Genomic DNA, 14784 nt, shown 5'->3' on the forward strand with positions numbered 1-14784 from the left:
GGAAAATTAAAAACAAAACCTATGTTGTTGTTGTTTTTCTCGGGGTGGCGGAGGAGAAAAGGGAAGCTGAAGCAGCGGCCGCTTAGATCGCTGCCTTCCCTTGTACATGTGTCTCGAAATACACAGGGAGAGAAGGGGAAGGTATCTGTCTTTACGAAGTGTGGTGTAGTGGTTAAGAGTTGTAGACTCATAATCTGGTGAACCGGGTTCGCGTCCCCGCTTCTCCACATGCAGCTGCTGGGTGACCTTGGGCTAGTCACAGTTCTCTGAAGTCTCTCAGCCCCACTCACCTTCCGCCTCGGAAATGTTGTAAAGCATAAGCTGTATTCTAATGACATCGTTCGCTGCATTTCCCCGCCCACGAGCCACGTCATTGGCTGCCACCTGGGATGACTTAAGTTTTGTGACATGTTACATGGCGGGAGTGAAATAGCATGCTCTACTCGGGGACTGTGTTCACACCATACATTTAAGCACATTTCCTTCCTTCCCAAAGAATCCTGGGAACCGTGGTTTCGACTTCACAGAGCTACGATTCCCAACGCCCTTAGCAAACTATAGTTCCCAGGATTCTTGGGAGGGGACTCCTTTAAACTCATGGTGTGTACACAGCCCCAGATGCCATTTTGGGTGGTAACCCTGAATTTCCCTTAATACGCCATTCCACACTTATTTGCGCATTTAGTTGCCTTTTATCTGCACTTGGTTATACTAAGGCCACAACTTTTCATCAGCTAACGAAGCCCTAATTACGCGGGCCTTCAAAATTTACTATAAATGCTTGTCTGTTGGACTGCAAGTTTTAAGAGCATAAACAGAGCCCAATTGGAGAAGGCTAAAGGCTCATTTGGTCCAGCATCCTGTTCTCCTGTGACAAACCAGTTGCCTCTTCATTGATTTGTTGAATCCTCTCTTGAAACCATGCAAGTTCGTGGCCGTCACTACCTCCTGTGGAAGTGAGTTCCATAGTTTAACCATCTGCTGTGTGAATAAGTTATTTCTTTTGTCCGCCTGTCCTGAATCGTCCAACATTCGTCTTCATTGCCCCTGGGAGAAATGCTCAGAGCCAGGGGTGCTCAGAACTTGAATAAAATATTGGGGGCAGGTAAGCTGCACCCCAAATAATCAATCACAAGACATGGTGCATGCACACCATGGCAATGCCTATCAACTAGGGGGGGAGCCCCTCAAATATTTTAATGGGGGGGGCTAGGAATTGGCTCCTATGCTCAGAACATCATTTTCCACTTAAGGAGAAGCCCATCTGAGCCTCTTCAAAAGTCATCAAAGATCTCCATTGCCTTCTATCTCAACCCAGCTTTGCAAGGTGAAGAAAATTTTTCGCCTTTGGGGAGCAGTAGGAGGTAGAGTCTTTTTTCCATGGAGTTTTCTTGGCAAGGATACTGGAGTGACTTGCTAGTTCCTGCTCCAGGTGGATCATGTTTGGTCAGAACTCTCCACTATGACCTGTCCATCTTGGGTGGCCCTGCATAGCTCATAGTTTCTCTGAGTTATCCAAGCCCCTTCGCCTCGACAAGGCAGTGATCCAAGAAGGTTGGGAAAGATGGAGGGCACAAGGAGAAGGGGGTGACAGAGGACGAGATGGTTGGACAGTGTTCTTGAAGCTACCAAACTGTTTGACCAAACTGCGGGAGGCAGTGGAAGACAGGAGTGCCTGGCGTGCTCTGGTCCATGGGGTCACGAAGAGTCGGACACAACTAAACGACTAAACAACAACAGGAGGTAGAGTAAGGCTCTGTTAGGAGCTGGAGTCAGGAAAAGGTCGGCAATAAAAAAAACCCAGTATCAATGATGTTAGCTCTTTATTCAAAGAAACCCGAACACTGCAGGCCTAGTGATCTTGCCCCAATGAAGCAGTTCTGAGGACCAAATGGAGAACTTATACCTGGTGAATTGTCCTCTACAGTAAAGCTTTTTTCTTCATGAAATTTGGATTGAGGCCCAAACTGGAATCCACCAGTTTGATTGCTTTGCTTAATGGTCCAGTTGCTATCTTTTTTTTTTTTATTTCCTGGGCGGGGAAGCATGTTTTCCCTATGCCAGCTAGTATAAAATACCAGAATAATGTTGCTAACTGTGCATGAATATATATATATATATATATATTTTGGGGGGGGAGGATTACTTGATCATGCTCTAGGGAGCGATAAACAGTTGAGCGCCTCAACACAGCTAACCCAAGACACAGACGTACACACTTTCACGGCTATATAGTTATGCACAGTGCGCGAAAAAAGTATCAAAGCTGTGAGACACATAAAACGGAATGAAAATATGCTGCTTTTCTCTGCACAGTACTCTGCTGTGCTAAATGCCCCCCTCTGCCCCCCCCAGCAAATGCTTGCTAATATTCCTGGGTGGGGAGAAGGGGAGGGGGCTCAAGGAAGACTTCCCCCCCTCTCCTCCCCCCATCCGTCCCCCAGTGGAATGGAAACGAAAGAACTCCTTCATTACTAAAATAATTTGCACAATAATAGAAATAAATAACTGAATGGCAGGTTCTCTGGAGGAACGATTTCTCTGCGCTTCCCTACCAGCTCTGACTATGTGCTCATTAGCAGCGCATAGAATTTGCATGCCATTTCCAGAGCCAAGGAAGGAACAGGATACCTGCTGTATAATAAGCGCTCGCGGTTTTGAGGAAGATGGACAAGAACAGTGACTTGGCAGTCTTCCAAGCCTTTAAGATCCATCGTGTATAGGTCTGGGTCTTGGGTGTCTCTTAATCTGACATCTGTCCCCTGTCGCTTAACTGCCCCTTTTTCCGCCACCCCCTGGGGTTGCACGTGATCAAAGGAGGAGAAGGAAGAAAAAGAAAGACTCGGTCGGCTCCTTTCAAGCTTCCGTCTTCAGGGAACGCTTTCCACTTCAGCCTATTTGCTGAAGAAGCGCAGCCATTGGCCACAGAGCAAAGGCATGTTGTAGAACAGTGAGGCATGTTTGGCACATGCTCAGTTCATGCACATGGGGCATAGAAAGCTGCATTTATACTGAATCAGACCACTGGCCCTCTGATGCCTAACCACTGTGTAGCACCAGCAAGGGTGTGGCTGGCTTTTAAAAAAGTAAATTCATTCATCAACCTTTTATTGGCATCAAACAAACATACATACATACAAAACAGAAGCGGATTAATACTTTCACAGTGGCACAGACTATGTTAGAAGAGAAAAGAGACAAGACTCCGCTGACCACGATCACATCTCTGGGACTCCTGATAACTCAGACGACTGCAGAATATTACGACAAGAAAAGAGCAAATGTAGGTATTGAGCTATCAATTTGGTACGCTCCTGGTCAGTCCCCATTAGTAGGAAACGTAAGACTTCCCGCTCTGGTCTCCTTCTAGGGATACAGAGCTGGTCCAGGAATTGCTGGTGGAGATCGTCATAAAGTTTGCAGTGAAAAACCATATGAACAAGGCTTTCCACCTGGTGGTCATCGCATGGACAAATCCTCTCACCCTCCACCCTGCCTGAGAACCTTCCCCATAGGAGGTTCAATGGATTTGCATTGAACCTGGCCAACGAAAAAGCCCTTCTTTCTGGGGGGGGGGGGGGTTCAGTAGAAAATCAAGATAATTACAATTTGTTTCGTGTGCCCACGGAAGATGAAAATAAAGAGGGGAACATGTTTTGCCTGCTGCCTCTATGAGTTCTTGGCGCTCAAGAAATTGCAAGGGAGCTAATCCAGGTGGGGACCTTGGCGATTAGCGGCAGGATGGTCTTGGCCCATCACCCCTACTGCAGTCTTGTTGGGAAACGGCAAAGGAGTAAACCCTACAGAAATCCAGAGCGGAGTCCTAAGACGGTTGGATGGCACCCGGGGCTGGATTTAGGTTTGATGAGTCCCTAAGCTACTGAAGGTAATGGGGCCCTTTATAAGTCCAGCTGTCCTTTGTCAACAACAAGTTGTCACTGTTTTTTGTGTTGAATATATGCTATATAGTAATTTATGGACCTCATAGGTATCTAAACCCTTTGTACATAACAAAATAAGTATTTTATCAAAGTAATTGTTGAACTGAAATATAATTAATAAGGTACCACTGTATATAGAAAGGAGCAAACCAGTGATATTTTAGGGAGCAAGCTACCGTGTTTCTCCTAAAATAAGACACTGTCTTGTATTTTTTTTTTGCTCAAAAAAAACAGTATGGCTTATTTTCAGGGGATGTGTTATTTTAACTGTGTTGCATCAGTACGCTGCATAGCCACGCCTCCCAAGGCAGTTTTAATGGGAGGTACCACGTCACTATGGCTTATTTTCGGGGTATGGCTTATTTTTGGGGAACGGCTTATATTTCGAAATGCATAGAAATCCTGCTATGGCTTATTTTATGGCTATGTCTTATTTTAGGAGAAACAGGGTAGCAGGCGGGGGCCATCACTTACATCATAGGAGCCTACACAACACAAAACACTGTTGCTGTATGTAGGTATCATTTTATTTGTTTTTTATCTTATATTTTGGAAATGTACATCCAGGTGGTTTTTTCCTTTAATTTTTTGGGGGGAGCCCCCAAGAGAGTGGAGCCCTAAGCTATAGCTTGTTTAGCTTATACGTGAATCCGGCACTGTTTACAAGCAGCTTCTCTTAACATCATGCATTTCAGTATTTTCGCTAAAATCTTCATTTCTATACGCATTCCCCCCTAATACATGCATATTTGTAAACACTGGTTGGAGAACTGAATTGCAAAAATTGGAAAGCTGTGAATTTTGAAGGATAAGTACAAATCCAGCACTGATGGTTATGCGCCTCCAGCAACTCCTGCAGCCCAGCTGGTGCCAAACGTCTTGCTCTGAGAGCCAGTGTGGTGTAGTGGTTAAGAGCGGTCGACTCGTAATCTGGTGAACCGGGTTTGCGTCTCCGCTCCTCCACATGCAGCTGCTGGGTGACCTTGGGCTAGTCACACTTCTCTGAAGTCTCTCAGCCCCACTCACCTCACAGAGTGTTTGTTGTGGGGGAGGAAGGGAAAGGAGATTGTTAGCCGCTTTGAGACTCCTTCGGGTAGTGATAAAGCAGGATATCAAATCCAAACTCTTCTCTGCTTTCCTTTGGACCACATCAGCAAGGCTGAGAGGGGAGCTGTTGTCATCTGGGCAGCTCAGGACCTCCATACTTACTAGGGCAGCCATATTGCAAAAAATGAAAATCCAGACACAAATCTGTTGAAGTTTTTAAGCTTTTTTAATGAAATTCACAAAAAAGCACTTCAGATATGAGCAGCCCATATCATTCTCAGACATTTTAAGTGATTTTTCGAAAAATCCACCCGGATGCCGTTTTCGACGGACAAATCCAACTGTTGCATTTCAGACTCAGATTGGGTATGACCAGCTATCAACAGGTAGATTAATTAGCACAGCAAGATGGCACAAACTTTTAAAAAGCTTTAAAAATATTTGCTGATTTCTATCTGCGTATTATTGGCAATTGCTTCACATTATAGGTAGGTAGCCGTGTTGGTCTGCCATAGTCAAAACAAAAATAAAAATAAAAAATCCTTCCAGTAGCATCTTAGAGACCAATTAAGTTTGTTCTTGGTACAAGCTTTCGTGTGCATGCACACTTCTTCAGATACACTGAAATGGAAGTCACCAGACCCTTATATATAGTGAGAGAGTGAGGAGGGGTATTACTCAGAAGGGTGGTGGAAATGGGTGGTTGGCTGATAGGTGTGGTAAACCTGGAAATGGGTGGTTGGCTGATAGGCGTGGAAAACGACTGTTAACGACTGCAATTAGTCCTAAAGGAAAAAGCAAGGGGTGAGATGGCTAAATATAGCTTTGTCATGTATAATGAGATAAGAATCCAATGTCTTTGTTCAGACCAGGTCTCTCCATGGTAATAAGTTGCAATTCAGCAACTTCTCTTTCCAGTCTATTTCTGAAATTCCTTTGTATTAAGACAGCTACTTTGAGATCTTTTATAGAATGTCCTGGGAGATTGAAGAGTTCTCCTACTGGTTTCTCTGTCTTGTGATTCCTGATATCAGATTTATGTCCATTTATCCTTTGGCGTAGGGTTTGGCTTGACATTATGTTATGCAGAGTTTTTTTGATTAAGTGGTTTGTGGATTTTTCTTTCTAAACGTGTATATATATAATGTTAAGTGGGACGAACAATTTCAGTAGTAAGAAATCCGCTTCTGGTGCCTGCTGAGTCCAAATTCTGAAGTATCAGATTTGTCAACGCATCCCAACCCAGCTTTAAGCCATTTCAGGCTCTGTCGCTTTAAAGCTTTCTGAATGTGAGCTTGCTTAAACTCAATCCAATGCATACTGCTGCTTCCTTGACCTACTTTGTTGTGAGCCTATACAGAAAAGGAAACCATCTAGCAATAACTTGACCGCACCCCCTTAAGAAAATAATAATAATAATAATCTTTGCAAGCACAGCATTGCAAGTCTGCTGGGGATTTGGTTTCCCCCTAGTAATCTTGCAACGACTCAGCCCTGATAGGGGGATGCTCACTAGCAATGTTCGTTTGGAGTGGGAATCACTGTATTGCTGTAGGTAAAGGAGAGCAGGGAATTGGCATGGTTGCCACCCATTTCCTACAGCTTGTTGAAATTGATTCGGGTGGGGGGGGGGAGTCCCATATGCCTTGCAAGTCTTCCCTGGGTTCATAGGCTTCATTTCAGGCATCCATTCTCATTTCTCTTTTCATATATTAGAAGGTAATATGGGGGGGGTGGATTTCATCTAAATTAGAATCTGTGCACACCGCTTAGTAATAATAATAATAATAATTAATAAGTATTATTTATTATTTATACCCCGCCCACCTGGCTGGGTTTCCCCAGCCACTCTGGGCAGCTTCCAACAGAACATTAAAATGCAATAATCTATTAAACATTAAAAGCCTCCCTAAACAGGGCTGCCTTCAGATGTCTTCTAAAGGTCTGGTAGTTGTTTTTTTTCCTTTGACATCTGGCGGGAGGGCATTCCACAGGGAGGGTGCCACTACCGAGAAGGCCCTCTCCCTGTTTCCCTGTAACTTGGCTTCTCGCAGTGAGGGAACCGCCAGAAGGCCCTCGGCGCTGGACCTCAGTGTCCGGGCAGAACGATGGGGGTGGAGACGTTCCTTCAGGTATACTGGGCCGAAGCCATTAGTAGTAGTAATAGTAGTAGACTGAGCCAGAGGGGTAGTGTTGGTCAAAGTAAGGGAGAGGAGCCATTGCAAGAGAGCGACTCCAGAGAGGAGAGAGAAGGTTGCATGTACAGCGAAATGTTTTCCACAGGACTTGCCCTCAGTTAGCGCTGCCATGCTGACAAGACCAGCTCTCGGTTTGAAGTGATAATGAAGCATTGATCACAGATGAGGCAAGGTGGGGGGGAGGGGAGGGGAAGAGAGGGGTTTTGAATTGCCCTTTGGTCATTCGTTATTTTATTTTTATTTTTTTATCTCCTAGCTGTGGAAGACAGAAAATTGTTCATAGGAATGGTTTCGAAGAAGTGTAACGAGAACGATATCAGGGTGATGTTTTCTCCATTTGGCCAGATAGAAGAATGCCGAATCCTTCGGGGACCAGATGGGCTGAGCAGAGGTGAGTGAGAGAAGCCTACGGAAAAAAACCCTCTTATTTATTTATATTTTAAGTGCTAATTGGAGCTGGATGTCACGGCCAGGGGAGATGAAGCCGCTGTCAGCATCTAGAGGCTATGCTCGGAAGCGTGCCATGTGACAGAGGAACCCCTGTGATTTTTTTTTAAATAGAAGCTCAAATTATCACCTTTTACTTAATAATAATTTTTTTTAAAAAAAAATGCCCAAGAGGTTATTTGTGGATACGTACATTAAGGCATGTCATCGCCCTCTTTGACAGGTGGAGAGAGAGATTCCATACGGGGGGGGGGGCCCTTTCTCCCATATTTTTAATTTACATGCCCATCATTCTGACAGGTGGGGGTGCACATGGGAGGGGTGGCTTTAATGCTGCAGAAATGAATGCTTGCAGGGAGGCAATGCATGGCCAGATGCATTGTGTTCACCTGCCAGCCTCTGGGCCCAGATCACCTCCGAAGATCATGCGGGTGGTTGTGCTTTCACTGCGATGCTCTCCCCTAGTTCCGTTTTCTCTACGGGAGTCAACGTCAACCATCCCTCTAACGTTGTAAAAAGTAGGAGGGTGCATTTGGGGACAGCTGAAGCCTGCTCTCTGCCTCTGGTGACTCCAGATTTACAAAATCAAGCCTGGTCCTATCTGCACCTCTTTGTCTGCTTAGCCCCACCCTTTCTTGACACCACAAGAGCCAGGGGGGGCTGGGGAACGTGTGTGGACTTGCAGGCGGGGCTGGACTACTCGTTTTTCCTGGGCTGGGGCTGACAGATATTATAGTCCAGGCTTCCTCAACCTCGGCCCTCCAGATGTTTTGAGACTACAATTCCCATCATCCCTGACCACTGGTCCTGCTAGATAGGGATCATGGGAGTTGTAGGCCAAAAACATCTGGAGGGCCGAGGTTGAGGAAGCCTGTTATAGTCCAACAACATCTGCAGGGCCACAGGTTCTCCACCCCTTGACTGAGTGTGGTGGCATGTTTTGAGCCAGTCTTTATGCAGCAAACTATGTAAAGACCTTGAAGATATGTAGCATGGCATCCCTATTTGGATGATACGGCCTGCTCCATGCTGCGAATTTGCAGACCTAATTCAAGGAGGGAACTTATGTGGTACAGATCCCAAGGGGGGAATTTGGAAACAGCAGGAAGAGGTTAACTCACAACGCATGTGGTGTGGCCATATAGGTCTTCTCAGCTGTTAAATGTCTAAGCTTGCTTAATCACATCTACTCCGCTAGAAAAGAAATAATTTGTAGCATTCCCTGTAACTGCATATGTCGCAATAGATTTGGTGGATGCTGATGTTTATTGGTCTCAGGATTGCATGATGGTCAGCAAGGTATGTCCGCAAATTCAGACATTTACTGACAAATTTGTAGAGCCTTGTAGCTCTATGCTTGAATGGTACCATTTTCATCATATGCAGGTGAAGGGGATTAATCAGACCACAGATGTAAATATGTGTGTTTTAAGAGGTTCGTGACACAAAAGGTAATACGCTGCCTTAAGACATACCAGTAAATGTCAGTAATCATCAAATATCAGATATTCGCCATAACATAAAAACCATCAGGAGGTGCATATTGTTCCCAATTTGTGTAGGAGTCCGCACCTTCTCACTGGTTAGTGCAATGTGGAATTCATTGTTAAGGGAAACACAACAATATATTCACAGGAATATTTGCGCACTTAATAAAAAATAATAATAATTCTGGGGGCCCCAGCTGAATTATCCACCGTGGATAAATTATGCAAATTAAGCTTATTTGCGTACATGTTCTTATTTGACGTAATTTATTAAGCATCTGCCAGTCACGAGATGAGGCCAGGAGCTGTGCAGAACACTCTGACTTCTTGAAATCACTCTCTGCTTCGGAAATGTCATCTGGCATCACTTCTCATTAAATGTAGCCCAAGATTTCCTTCCCAGTTTCCCAAAAATACTCTTTCTTTAGGGTGAGAGAAATTTCACCAAATATATAGAGAGGGAGGGAGGGAGGAGTTCTGCATGCCTTACTTAAACTTATGAAGTGGCAAAGGATGGGGTTTTCTTTTGTTTTTAAGCTTTTCCCTTGCTTTTAAAACTTCCATTTTGTATTTTTTATGTCGTGAACCGCCCTGTGAGCTTCAGATGAAAGGCAGCATAAGGATCTCATAAATAAATAAATTTTAATTAAAAATCAATATTGGGGGAAAAAATCTCAACTACGGTACCTTTATAAGTTTAAGTAAGATAAGCTGCAAATACCCCTCCACACACACACACACACACACGTTCAAGAAATATCTTCCACTCCCATGATCTTCCCATGGGGTTTTTCTTTCTTTCCCCACCCCACGCCACTCCCCCTAAATGGCAGAAAAAGAACATTTCAGCACAGCTCTAGAACTCCACATTTTCAAGCCTATCTCCACAGTCAAAAGAGGCTGGTAACTCGAGTGATGAGATTTAACAGAATATTGATTTACTTTACCCTTTACAAAATTCTGGAAATCTGCCCAATGCACACAGACCAGCTTATGTAGAGTCCAAAAGATACTCATTTGGCTCAATACTGTCCCATCCTCAAGGAACCTAGGAAGATGTGGCCTTGCCATATTGCTCCATGGATATGGGACTGTCATTGTGCAGCTGCCGTACAACGGATGTCAATACCACAGAATCAAGGGAATCACAGTTTATGCATTTTCATTGCAATTCTTACATGTATCCCAAAGGCATTAGTACTTGGCGGGGGGGGGGGATCCTGAAAGTACCGAAACAATATTCTAAAAGCTAGCAGGACCCATGTACAGGTGAAACTCGAAAAATTAGAATATTGTTGAAAAGTCCATTTATGTAAGCAATTGTTTTCATTAGCTCCTGGAGTTTAATATATGAGATAGACTCATGACATGCAAAGCGAGATATGTCAAGCCTTTATTTGTTATAATTGTGGTGATTGTGGCATACAGCTGATGAAAACCCCAAAGTTGAAATTGTTAATTTGGGGTTCTCATCAGCTGTACACCATAATCATCACAATTATAACAAATAAAGGCTTGACATATCTCACTTTGCATGTCATGAGTCTATCTCATATATTAGTTTCACCTTTTAAGTTGAATTACTGAAAGAAATGAACCTTTCCACGATATTCTAATTTTTCGAGTTTCACCTGTAGATGTCTGTGTTTTCACGTTATCCTCAGTCCTAGAATGGGAACCTTCCTTCTCTCCCATTCCCTGGCACCAAGATCATTGTTATATTCTGAATTTTCGGTTTTCTGTACACTTTGCGAGCTTCTGTGTATCTATAATCTTGTTCTCTATGAGGTTTGCTGTTATTTCACTGGCAGAATAGATTTTGGAGGTGCAGGCTGAGGATTTTCAAGCACGAATGGGGAGGTGACAAACAATGAGAGCATGAGAAAAGCCTGGCTGCTAGACCAGGTCAAAAGCCCATTTATTCCAGCATCTTGTTCTCATGACGGCCAACCCGATTCTGTTTATTTAATCTATTTAACAGAATTAAATAGTTTACAATTAAATAAATGATACAGGATTTGTGTGCCACTTAATCATCAAAACCTCTAAGCAGTTTATGTAAGATGGACGTGAAAGCCAGATGCCAACTGGGACACCAACAAGGAGGACCCGGTTGATTGCTCAGTTGGTAGAGCATGAGACTCTTAATCTCAGAGTTGTGGGTTTGAGCCCCATGTGGGGCAAAGCAGCCCTGCACTGCAGGCAGTTGCCCTACAGTATATGACCCACGTAGAGATGTAAAATTTTCAGAAATTTTGAAGCTCTGAAAAAACCCCAGTTTTTTTCTGGGGGGAAACGGAAATTTTCGGGGAAATCGAAAAAAAAATACTACATTAGCACTTCTTTTTTTCTTTTCCAGATTGAAAGTCATTCTGTTTCTTTAGAAACATAAAATATAACTATGGACAATTTTAATGGGCATAAAATTATCACAACTAGCATATTAAAAATATAGTGTATCCAAACAATTATTACAAACAGAATTTACTTTTAAAATAATATTTATTTGTATTTGTAACAAATGGAGCAACAATCTCCTGAACTGTTTACTAGTTTATGTGGAACAAAAAAACAAAACAAAAAACTCCACAAAACTATTTTTAAAAATCTGGAAGTAACAACTACTCATATTTCCTCTCCACAATATTTTTTAAAAAAACATTCTCATAAAAAGAACTGAAGAAGGAAGTGGGACTAATTTTCATTGAATGGGCATGAAATTTAATCAGAATCATTTTCTGAGCTGTAATGATCAGTATCAGTTTCAGCCTCTGCTTCTGCATCTATTCTGTTGTGTCTGTCATTATCACAATTATTATGGAATTCTAAAAACTGAATGTTTGCTTGGATTGAAACGATTTTTCCAATTTTTCGGGGGGGGGAACAAAAAAGGCTTCAGGAAAAAACCGGGGGGAAACATGTTTTTCCGAATTTCCCTGGGGGTTTTTTTCGGGCCTTCACATCTCTAGACCCACGTGGTCCCTTCCACCCCTCAAGTCTATGATTCTATGGGGGGAAAAGACCTGAGTGCAACACCTCTCCCCACTTGATATTCTCAGCAATGAGCATTCAGGGGTGCATTGCCTCTGGCAGTGGAGGTCGAACATAGCCAATACACTGGTACCTTGGTTCTCAAACTTAATCCGTCCTGGAAGTCCGTTCCAAAACCAAAGCGTTCCAAAACCAAGGCGCGCTTTCCCATAGAAAGTAATGCAAAATTGATTAATCCTTTCCAGGCTTTTAAAAACAACCCCTAATGCAGCAATTTAACGTGAATTTTACTATCTAATGAGACCACGGATCCATAAAATGAAAGCAATAAACAATGTACTGCAGTCACACAATCAATCAATCAAATCAATCAGTAGCTGAACTGGGTTCCACACAATCACAAAAACAAACAAAAAAGAGACACAAAAACGCAAAATGAATAGCAAAAACAGACAGACCAAAACGGAAGTGTGGCACTCAAATAGGAAGCATAACACTCAAATTGGAACAAAAAAAAAAAAATCCTTCCAGTAGCACCTTGGAGACCAACTAATGGAGTACTTTCGGCTTCTGAAAAAAGTTCACAAACTTCCAGGTTTGCAGTGTTTGGGTTCCAAGTTGTTTGAGTACCAAGGCATTTGAGAACCAAGGTACCACTGTAATGACTAAGTAAGACCCAGTATGTTGCCAAATGATTGGCACATTGATACACTGGGAATCCCATATGTGAGGAACCCTGCAGCCAGTTGCTGAGACCTCCACAAGCCTCTCCAGAGGGGCCCTTCTGAGTGGTGTAGGATGGACCCAGGGAACTGCTGTAGGATGGACACAGGGAACTTCAGGGCACCAAGGGGGAGAGGAAACACTCCTTCCATGTAGTTACTTTTCTTAATTGATCTTCAGTGCCAGAAGATTACGTCACAGTGCCAGCGCTACCATTAGACAGAGTGAGGCAGCCAGCCATTCCTCCCCAGCCCTTCAGCCATTCCCCACTGCTGGAAGGCAGAACTGTGTGTGCTATATGGCCTGCCCTGAACTCCCACAGCTAGCCTGCTGCCCTTGGGTGTGGTAGAGGCAGAGGAAGGTTTAGGGCAGCTCAACTGGTTCCACTGCACTGGGCACCGAGCCGAGGTTGGCGCTGCAGGGCATCGTAGTTATGACATATTTGGAAGACGAGGTTTGGGGGAGCACTGAATTTTTGCCTTGAACAGGACGCTGCTGAAATTTGAAAGGCCAATGTCCATCCCTAGTAGAGGACACTGTCCTGTCCATTGGAATATGGTTCAACTGGCAAGTTGGTTCACTTCTGAGTGAAGCTGGTTCACTCAATACTGAGCAAGATGGAACAGTGTTTTCTGAGTCAGTGTAAGCCAGCTTCCTGTGTTTTAATAGAACTGTCCACAGGATGCCGGAACATCATCCCTGGAAGAAAGTAACTCTAGAAAACTTGGTCTGAGTTCGAGGCACAATGAAAGAGACGGATGGGACAGCAGAGAAAATAATAAGAAACCCAGTTGCAGGGATGACAACTGGGACCGGAAACTTGTGACTCATAGCAGCAGGGGTGGTCCTTATGGGCCAGACCGTATGCCAAGACCTTAACCAGAAATATAACAGGCTGGTTAGTTAATGCTCAAATTGCATTTGTCCACTGAACAGTTGGCAGGAATGAGCAGTTAAAGTGCTGAGGAGAAATCATAATAGGGACAGAAGTTCTCAGGGAAGGAATTTGACCTCTAGGCAGACAGGGCAGTAAGATCCCAAGTGGCAGGCTGGAATGATAACTGCCATTATTTGTACAGTCTCCCAGAAATATCCTCTGGACTTGATAAAGGAAAATGTTGACGTTCAAAGTCTTCAGCAATAATTCAATCAAGAGGTTTCTGGGTTTGGGAGTGAGTTGAGGGTTCTGCAAGATATAGATATGGGATGTAGCAGAGCCATCAGGAATACCTAAAGATCCCTCAAGGATCCCCAGCCATTGATAGTCTCAATGAATTTGTCTAATCTCCTTGTAAAGCTATCCAGGTTGGTGGCCACAACTATGCACTGGCAGTAGCAAATTCCATAATTTAACTACATGCTGTGTAAAGAAATATTTCCTTTTGTTTGTCCTCAGTGTCCCAAAAATTCAGGAGCCAAAGAAGGACAATGCATGATGAAGCACTACGGACTTGCACTCTTCAACTTGTCTGGTCCTTCTGTGCGGCATGAAATATGGCTGTTATACTCAAATTATGGGTCATAGTTATGTCCCAAAGCAGCCTTCTTCAAAGTTCTAGGTGTTTTGTCTGTCCTTTGAGGGATGAGGCTTCTGAACGTTATTTGTGATGGCCATAAGAGGTTCTAAGATTTTCAGATGTGCTCCCAGCCTTAGAAGGTTGGGAACTATATATCAAGATACTCTGTGCTCTTCAGAGGAACAGCTGGGTTTAAGAGAGGTTGAATGGTCTTTCCCTGTGACCAGGAAAAAAATAAACGTGCAGCCAAAATAAATTTGGTAGAAAATCCTTTTTTATATATATAGAGTTACAGCTCAAGCTGTATTATAGCCCCAGCTACCAACCGCAGGAAAGCAAATTAAACATTTAATTTTTTCATGTTAATAGGACTAATTGGATTAACTATGCAAGCTGGAAATGGATGAGTGCAGGTATCTGGGCAATTAGTTCT

At 43.5% G+C, this 14784-nt stretch overlaps 1 protein-coding gene across 22 annotated transcripts in view; it reads left to right on the forward strand.

Moving 5' to 3' along the window:
- The window catches only part of CELF2 (CUGBP Elav-like family member 2), a 515803-nt gene that overhangs the window by 429829 nt on the left and 71190 nt on the right, over positions 1–14784 (forward strand). For all 22 annotated transcript variants that reach the window (XM_033161679.1, XM_033161682.1, XM_033161683.1 and 19 more), the window contains one exon: positions 7443–7577. In XM_033161679.1, coding sequence (XP_033017570.1) covers positions 7443–7577 — 135 coding nt within the window. The remainder of the gene's footprint in view (positions 1–7442; positions 7578–14784) is intronic.

The sequence above is a fragment of the Lacerta agilis genome, chromosome 10 (genome assembly GCF_009819535.1).
Source record: "Lacerta agilis isolate rLacAgi1 chromosome 10, rLacAgi1.pri, whole genome shotgun sequence".
Lineage (NCBI taxonomy): Eukaryota > Metazoa > Chordata > Lepidosauria > Squamata > Lacertidae > Lacerta > Lacerta agilis.